Below are 9,689 nucleotides of genomic sequence, written 5' to 3'. Positions count from 1 at the left end.
TTCATGAAATGAATGGTTGATATTCTAAAGGAAGGAAACAAACAAGAAACTAGAGGCTTGTTTAACTTTCTTTCGCCAATGTCACAGTGTGGCTTACTGCTCCATTCAGCCAGATTTAAATAACCGCACGAACGTGAAGGAGTAATGCAAGGGAGGAAGGAAAATATCGATTTCCATCAATTCAAGTCAAGGTTCGCTATATTTACATCCGAGATGGAAACGGGCATCGGTACTCGCAAAGAGGAGTCATTTATAGTGCCGCGACTCGGCCACATTCTTTGCTCCTTTAGACATAAAGAATAGAGACAATTCATTCAATATATCCTTAGCGGTATGGGAAATGGAGACGAACATTAATTTACAATACTTTTAGTTTTCTGAAAAAGAAAACTATTGTGTTGGCTTTGTCTGTCTGTCCGCACTTTTTCTGTCCGCCTTCAGATCTTAAAAACTAATGAGGCTAGAGGAGTGCAAATTAGTATTTTGATCATTCACCCTCCAATCATCAAACATACCAAACTGCAGCCCTCTAGCCTCAGTAGTTTTTATTCTGTTTAAGATTAAAGTTAGCTATAATCGTGCGTCTTGCAACGATATAGGCTTTGGGCTACCACTGGGCCGTGGTTAAAGTTTCATGGGCCGCGGCTCATACAGCATTATACCGAGACCACCGAAAGATAGCTCTATTTTCGGTAACCTTGATGATAGATGTACAGAAAACTCGATTGCGCAGAAGAAACTTCCGTACATTTTTTACTTGTTTACTAATAAAAAATCGTTTATGATGAATATCCGAAGAAATGAAGGCAATAAAAGCAGTAAACGATGATACTAGAAAAATTAAGATTTCTGTAATGAACTGTTGTGTATCCTTTTGTTTTTCACGCACATGTCAGAAATCTGCGAGATAAATGCAAGAGGGTCAAAACATGATTGCAGCCACACACTGCAAGCACAAGACGATAGATAAAACAGCAGACAGTCCCATTATAATTCAAAAATTCTGAACAAAAGGCAAATTATTATATTATATGAACTGAACTACAGTATTAAAAACAAGAAAAAAATTCCTTCCCTCAATAAGTGCAGGAGCTTATAAAGAAATCGAAACCAGCTGAGGTGAAAATAACACCAAGTATTCAGCAAACAATCTTAGACGATTGGATATAAACTACAAAGTCAGACCCAGAATAACTAATAAAAGATAAAAATTTCCAAATTTTGAAATAACAGGTGAAAATCGGAGTGAAATTATAACAACCGACCTTTCAAGAGGTAACGGCGGTTGGTACTCAGGGAGATAGAATCTCCAGCGTTGCTAAGATCTAAAAAAAAAAAAAAATAAATAAATAATTAATAAATAAATATAAAAAGTCTTAAGTGCCCTGACATAAGATTCGAGAAAAGCTTCTTGTGTGATCCAATTTACACTTCAAAACTTTAGCTTCAAAGTTGAACAAACTGATAAGTAAAGACTTTCATTTGAATGTGTGATTGAAAAAGGAGTTCTCTGAGGAATCAAATTATGTAAATGACGGATTCTTCACTTTCCGTATTTATTCAATTCTGAAATATTTTCAAGAGAACGTATCACCCACAGTAAAAATATCAGGTTAAGCAATAGCAACAAACGCAGAGCTTCGTAGAGATTTGTAAAACGTGTGTAACAAAACTTAAATGTTCTTGTTGTTAGTTTAGAGCAACAACCTTATGGAAGATTCCATTTCACGTTATAACCGGCTATTAACATTCTACTGATTTTTTGTTTGACTTTATCTTTCGATTCAAATTTATTTTTGAGAGATTTTTTCCACTCAATTTCCATTCCTTAAAATCCCGTCGTCTACAAAACTTTATGTTCTTTAAAAACTCCATTTTGTTTGGCTCTTTGATAACTCCCATTTGAACCTAGCAAGACTAATTCTTGACAATTTCACCTTAACGTCAACAATACCTTATTTCCTTAAAGTGTGATTTTATCTTGTAATCTTATATAATTCCTCTCCCATAGCAAAGTCAACTTAATATCTTATATACTTCACTCCTTTTCTGCAGGCTACATAATACCATTCTAGAGTAAACTTAATATAATATGTACTTCATCTCCAATTCTAACTACAGTTAACTTTATATCTTATCATTTTCATCCCATTCTATAGTCCGTTCTGGAGGCAACTTAACTTCCTTTGAATCACACTTACCGCCATCCCTACGATTAAAACTCTTCATCTGAAATTAGAGAAAAAATATAACCAAAGTTCCAGTTTACATCACAAATATGTCTGCATCCCATTGAGGTAATACGGTAGCTTGAAGAAATTAAATCAGTGAAAATCAAGGGTATAGATATACTCCTACCAGGCACTGCCCCAACCCAAATACTGTAGTTAACCCACCTTCGTTCTTTTCATTTATAACAAGAAATGATTATTAATTTCTGTTTCTTTTTTTAAAGTGCTGACTTAAAAGCTTTCCGACTGATTAACTAGCCACTGTCTACTCCAGTCTGGATCGCTTCAGGGCTATCATACTTATGCTCTTTGCTAGAGAATGATAATGATGGCAAATGCAGGAAACCATAAGGCATCATTCTCATGAGCACTTTGAATTATGCCACACAAGTTCCTTGGCCCTTTTCCTAAGTCCTTTCATTTGCATATTATGCTGAGACAATTTTGATGGCATTTGGAGGGAGTAGAGTTTTGACACCAATACTGTGTTTACTTTTTCTCTCTTAGAGTTAAGCTTTGTACTGCTATGCTAATTATCAGCTTATTTTTATCCGAGCTACGATACTTTAAACATATAACTTGGCAGATGAAGGTAATGGTGTATTAACTTTGATAAAATAAAAAAAGTATAATGAAATGACTGAATCAATAAGGTTAAATTATCAAAAAAAAAATGACATGAATTGCTGCCCTAGACAGACCAGTTCCTTCCGACGGTGCTGATATCCCCCCCTTGTTCCTTTCCCTTTAGCTCTCGCCTAGCCTTATTTAATCTTGAATGAAACTGTTAATTTCTACCTGGAAAGAACCTTCAGTTCTGGATGACAAACTTCATGCTAAACAGAACTATGAAGTATAATTTTTTCGCATAAACACATCTGCTTAGCGCTGCCTCCGATGTTCCTACAGTGTTTGGTGACGCTGAATTGACTCACTCGCCTGTCAACATTCCTTCTGAGAAAGAAACAGCAATTTGATGTTGGAGGAATCTTAATAGGTTCCTGTCTAAGTCTGCCATTAGTAAACTAACAGTATTTACTTAACCCTAGATAGGTAATCTGGGGTGTGAGATACCCCACAATTTTTTTTTTTCAAGTTTAATTTATATTAACATAAGACCGAGAGATCTCTCCTTCCCTTTACCTTCCTGACTTGTCAAGTCCTTCATGGGAATGGGGTCGTCATCCCGGTAACAGTCTCTCAGTTTACTCTTTAGATCCCTTCGGGTATCTTGTACCCCACATTACCTAAAGTGCTGGGTTGATGGGGTTTGTTGTACCCCACATTACCTATTGTGCTGGGTTGATGGGGTATCTTGTACCCCACATTACTTATCATGGTCGGTTCATGGGGTATAACATACCCCAGATTACCTATCGTGGTTTGTGTTTGGAGGGGTGTCAGACCCCCAGGTTACCTATCATGGTGGGTCTTTGGGGATGTGTCAGACCCCCAAGGTTGTGTGACAACAAAAGATATATAGTAAAAATGTAAAATTATGAATTATGAATGATGATGTCTACAGCTAATTTTTCTTCTGATGATTTGTACAGTTATTTTTTTTCTTTTCTTTTCGGGTGAAAGACTATTGCTACGATCCTCGCTCATAGTTTATGTATTCTTGTTTTATCTCTATGTAAAAGTAACTCTATCTATGAACTAGTGAAATTACTGTTGTTCTTGTTTTATGATCCTTGGAGTAATTCTTGTTTTTATTCTCCTTGGATTTGTTTACTTTGAAAAAACCTTTTGTTTTCCCAGTTGAGTTCATTATCCGGTGGAGTGTGGTGTTCTAAACAAATAAGTAAAAGCCCCCAGTTATATGGTAAGGGCAATTTCATAACATTATAAACAAGGAAAATGGAGTGATTTATTGGAAAACTGTGTGGTTATAAGAAAAGACTAATTCAATGAGTGATTTGATTTATTGGAAAACTATGTGGTTGCCAGAAAAGACCAATGGAAAATAAATGTTCCTAACAAAATCATTGACTTAGTGGAAAAAATATGTTGAAGCAATGACAGTAATTTCTTCCTTCTTTTCAGATGCTTCTTTTCAGATTATAGACTGTTTTCAGAATACATAACAAAATGGCCGATGAAAGTGATAACGAAATTATGAGCGACAGTAGTATTGATGATGTAGATAATGATGATGTGGAAGTAGATTCAATTTATGACAGTCAAAACAGTTCAGTGGACAGTGATAGTGATGCTAGCGATGACCCTCCCACACCATGAAGGAAATGCCTGCGCACATTACCAGCAAGTGCCACCACATCTGCTCCTCATGCAGGTGGTCAAGTTTCCTCCACTGTTTCTGTTGCAGGCCAGTCCTTCTCCACCATAGGATGTGATTTACTTGTGAAATTCACCTCGAAGACCCTTACAAGCAAAAATGGCCATCGGTGGTCGACAAAGCCAGTAGTTAGAAGTAGCACAAGAGCTCCCAGGTGAAATCTGTTGCCAGCTTGCAACTTTGCATCACCCACACAGCGCTATGTAGACCCCAATCCCACACGTTGCTTCGAGGATTTCTTCACAGTTGCCATTCTAGATGAAATTCTCACAAACACAAACGTCCGCATTGCTACACAAGCCGAAAAATATAAAAACAAGACGGCAACAGTGGACAAAGCCATGTACAATGAGTTATCAGCATTGATTGGTATTCTGATTTTCTCTGGGGCCAAAGGTGATAATGATGTAACCACTAAGGAAATGTTTAGTAGCAAGTATGGACCTGCACTGTACCGTGCTGCAATGTCAGAAAGGAGATTCTGCTTTCTTCTACGCTGCCTTCGGTTTGACGACCACGCTACAAGGGAGCAAAGAAAAGAGAACGATAAATTTGCCCCCATCAGAAAGGTATGGGACTTATTTATTGCCCAGTGTAAGAGTGGCTACACACCAGGAGCACATATTACAATTGATGAGCAACTTCTTGGGTTTCGAGGACGATGTCCTTTCAGGATGTATATTTGTAATAAACCAGCTAGATATGGGATCAAGATAATCATGATTTGCGATGTGGAAACTAAATATATGTTGCGGGCCATGCCTTACCTAGGGACGCACACAAAACCACCTCAGGGTATGTCCTTAGGCCATTTTGTGACATTGCAATTGGTGTAGCCTTACAAACATACTAACAGAAACATTACAGGAGACAACTGGTTTACATCTATGCAACTTGTGAATGACCTTCTTCAAAACTATGGCTTGACATATGTAGGAACACTGAGGCTCAACAAGCCATATACACCACAAGTGATGACTGATAAAAAAGTCATCCCCAGGGGTTGCACTGCTTTTCTCTATGACTGAGCACTGACAATGTTGTCTTACCATCCAGACAAAAAGAAGACCAAATTTGTCCAACTGATGTCAACTATGCATTATCAGCCTGTTATAGAAGCCAGTGGGAAGCCTGAGGTGGTGATTTGCTAAAATAAAACTAAAGGCGGTGTCGATGCATTCGATCAGATGTGTGCTCGTTATTCGTGCAGCCGAAAGACGAAACGATGGCCATTGTGTGTGTTCTATGGAATGCTAAATGCAGCAATTATCAATGCATGGATCATCTACAACAGAATGCAGAAGGACAGAGGTCAACCAGAGATGGAGCGCAGAATATTCATGATGAAACTGGCAGAAGACCTGATCTTCCCTTGGGCAGAGGACCGGATGTCATTTCAAGGCATGCATAGGAGCTCTCAGATGACAATCAAGGATGTGTACAGCATCAACCTCCCACATCAGCAGCCAGCTCAGGGTAACAACTCAATGAAGAGATGTGCTTTCGTACCAGGAAGAAGGACTACAAGACTCGGCAGCAGTGTATACACTGCCTTCGTCCAGTGTGTGTTGAGCATGCCAAACCCATCTGCTGTGACTGCATTTAGATCATAGTAAAGTAAGTTCTGTCAAGAATTATAATTTATTCTACCTGCTAAATATGTTTTTACATGTATAGAATTTTAGTTTACAGTTCTCCGAGGGTAATATCAAAATGGTTAGATTCAAATTAGTAAATGTTTTTATTTATAAATAAATTCACTAACAGTTAACTTATTTTGCCAAAATGAATGGAAATAACTTGAATTGTGTGTACATTGAAGCATTTGCCAATATAACTACCGTAAGTACTATTTTTATTATCATTTTTGTCCCCTCTAAAAATGACCAAAAAATCTCAATTTTTTTTATTGGTTATTTTTTGACCTCTTGCTTTTTTAACTTTTTTTCATTTCCTGTATTTCTCCTTTTGTTTACAGAATGTTCCAGTATCGGTCTACTGTGGGTGACCCAAAAAGTCAACATTCAAGTTTTCATTTTTTGGAGGCTTAACATTAAAATTGATATATGCAAATTAGTTTACTTTTTTTCAAATATTTGTAAAAAATATTTTTTTCACATAAAGTTCACTTTGTTTTACAAAAATGATTGAAAATAAGTTCATCTATTTGTAATAGGAACCATTTGCCAATAAAACTAACATAAGTACTATTTCTATCATTATCTTAGTTGGGGTATGTCATACCCCAGTTTACCTATTATGATAGACGAGTTATGGATTACCTATCTAGGGTTAATGTTCAATATACTCCTCTTGGGATTTGCCTGGAACATGAAAACATTTACCTCATTAAGTTTTCTTTCATAATAACATTGTTCGATTATGACTGGACGCTACTCTTCAGATCGTCTGAATATTTTATGTACAAAGTGCAATGCAGTACTGATATATATTGCAGTTTCAACGATAATCTATTGTTACCTTTATTTCTTAGTTAGAGTAACAAAACTAAAGTAGAATGGATGTATAATAGTAATAATTAGTATTTCTATTAACAAAATATGTAGCATATATACAGTAGGCATAAAAACTGAATACATGAGCTAAAGTTGTCTTTGGGAAATTTAGTGCGTTATAACAGCCAACCTCCATCCCTTTCTGTCACATGTTAGTATCCAATAAATAAGATTTCATCTCAAAATGAACTAGAATTCCGTAAATGTCCTAGGCGAAGGCCCATGGAACGGACTACGACTACATTCTGCTATCAAAATCACGTCTACAAACAAAATGAAAAGAAGATTAAGACAGACAGTCAAAACTAATAAGGACGGAAGAGGTAAAATAGCTTTAAAATATACATTTTTATTTGAATGACCAGACCAGGGTATATATATATATATATATATATATATATATATATATATATATATATATATATATATATATATATATATATATATATATATATATATATATATATATATATATATACAGGGTGTCCATAAAGTCTCCTTACAATTTAAAATTATATTACAACAGCCACTAATGAGGTATCTTAATCAGATTTGTTCTATATACTCAGCAGTTATCAAAGTTTTTAATCACATTGCATTTATGTATTTCAGGTACCCTGTTGATGAAATAGGTACTGTTAAATGAGCCCATCAAAAATGGCTACTCATCAAGAAAAGGCAAAATGTGTGTCATGGTTTATTGAAACAAGACTGGATACTCAGACTCGGCGAAACCACAGAACTAGGTATGGGAGAGATCCACCGTCACGTCCGTCAATTGGTGCAGGCACAAGAAATGTATGGAGATGACAGGGACAGTGTTGCATAAAGGGAGGAGTGAGCGACCAAGAACATCTGAGGAAAACATCGATCGTGTAAGACAAGCCTTCGATCGTTCTCCTACAAAGTTCATCCGCACTGCTGCCAGACACTTACAGCTACCACGTTCAACAGTTCACTAAGTCCTACACAAGAACTTGCAACTGTCCACTTACAAAGTGCAGCTCATACAGGCACTCGAGCCAAATGATAAACCAAGACGAAAAGAGTTTGTAGTTAACATGCTGGGATGATTTTCTGAGGATGAAATGTACCTCAACTGAGTTTGTTTGAGTGATGGGGCAACCTTTCATGTTTCAGGGAAACTGGACACACATAATGTGAGAATCTGGGGATCAGAACATCCCCATGTGACTAGGGAAGGAACTTCACTGAGATAATCCAAAGGTGAATGTGTGGTGTGGGATCATATGCAATCGAATCACTGGTCCATTTTTTCTTCAATGAGACATCAATTACTGCAGATGCTTACCTTGACCTTTTGGGTGAATATGTGGCACGCAACTAGATGAATTTCAACCAACCATCATTTTCCATCAAGATGGTGCGCCACCATATTGGGGATTGCATGTTCGAGGGTTCCTAAATCAAACATTTCCAGACTGATGGATTGGAATGGACGGCCTAATTTCTTGGTCACTTCGTTCACCAGATGTCACTCCCCTGGACTTCTTTCTATGGGGTTATGTTAAAGATATTGAGTATCGAAAAAGACGGGACGGGACATCAAGATCACTGATGCCATTGACACCACTGATGAGGCTATGCTACAGCGAACATAGCAAGAAATAGAGTACCGTCTTGATGTACTTCGTGCAACTAACGGTGCCCATCTACAGGTGCATTAAATGAAGCAAAAACTTCAGTATCAACCTCTCATTTTGTAATAATTTCCACATACTTGTCTGTTCATTTGCTTTTGTAATATATTTTGAAACTGTACAGAGACTTTATGGAAACCCTGTATACACACACACACACAAATATATATATATATATATATATAAATAAATTTCTGACTCACGTCGGGATCGAACCCAGGTCTCTCAGGTGGAAAGCAAGGGCGTTACCCACTGGGCCATACAAGTCTAAAAGAAGTTGGAACCTGAGAGCAACTGCACCCAAGGAATTACCTGGACAAGCTAACTGCTTTCATACCAGCGAAGTTTTCCCCAACTTCCCGACTCAGCAATGACCCAATAGACAACATTTCATTGAATTATCCCTTCTGAGTGAATAAGATAGAAATCATCAACACACAATCACGTGTGGAACAGAAATAAATTTCTGACTCACGTCGGATCGAACCCAGGTCTCTCAGGTGGAGCAAGGGCGTTACCCACTGGGCCATACAAGTCTAAAAGAAGTTGGAACCTGAGAGCAACTGCACCCAAGGAATTACCTGGGCAAGCTAACTGCTTGCATACCAGCGAGTTTTCCCCAACTTCCTGACTCAGCAATGACCCAATAGACAACATTTCATTCGAATTATCCCTTCTGGAGTGAATAAGATAGAAATCATCAACACACAATCACGTGTGGAACAGAAATAAATTTCTGACTCACGTCGGGATCAACCCAGGTCTCTCAGGTGGAAAGCAAGGGCGTTACCCACTGGGCCATACAAGTCTAAAAGAAGTTGGAACCTGAGAGCAACTGCACCCAAGGAATTACCTGGGCAAGCTAACTGCTTGCATACCAGCGAGTTTTCCCAACTTCCCGACTCAGCAATGACCCAATAGACAACATTTCATTCGAATTATCCTTCTGAGTGAATAAGATAGAAATCATCAACACACAATC

The 9,689-nt window shown here is 37.5% G+C and overlaps 1 protein-coding gene across 1 annotated transcript; it reads left to right on the top strand.

The window, feature by feature from the left end:
* Positions 1-4,322: 4,322 nt before the first annotated feature.
* LOC136853225 (piggyBac transposable element-derived protein 4-like) lies at positions 4,323-5,681 on the top strand. The gene is made up of 3 exons (XM_067128600.1): positions 4,323-4,440; positions 4,702-5,325; positions 5,587-5,681. The coding sequence occupies exons 1-3, from the start codon at positions 4,323-4,325 to the stop codon at positions 5,679-5,681; spliced, it is 837 nt and encodes a 278-aa protein (XP_066984701.1).
* Positions 5,682-9,689: the final 4,008 nt, after the last annotated feature.

Source organism: Macrobrachium rosenbergii, chromosome 27 (assembly GCF_040412425.1).
Source record: "Macrobrachium rosenbergii isolate ZJJX-2024 chromosome 27, ASM4041242v1, whole genome shotgun sequence".
In the NCBI taxonomy this organism is placed as follows: Eukaryota; Metazoa; Arthropoda; class Malacostraca; order Decapoda; family Palaemonidae; genus Macrobrachium; species Macrobrachium rosenbergii.
The sequence above is the reverse complement of the archived record's forward strand: the minus strand, read 5'-3'. Positions and strand labels throughout refer to the sequence as shown.

Excerpts from the sequence above, each read along its gene's own strand:
- LOC136853225 (XM_067128600.1), top strand. The coding sequence starts at position 4,323 with ATGGCCGATGAAAGTGATAACGAAATTATGAGCGACAGTAGTATTGAT. Across the intron at positions 4,441-4,701 it reads CAGTTCAGTGGACAGTGATA|CTTGCAACTTTGCATCACCC; the intron begins GTGATGCTAGCG and ends ATCTGTTGCCAG. Across the intron at positions 5,326-5,586 it reads GCACACAAAACCACCTCAGG|ACAAAAAGAAGACCAAATTT; the intron begins GTATGTCCTTAG and ends CTTACCATCCAG.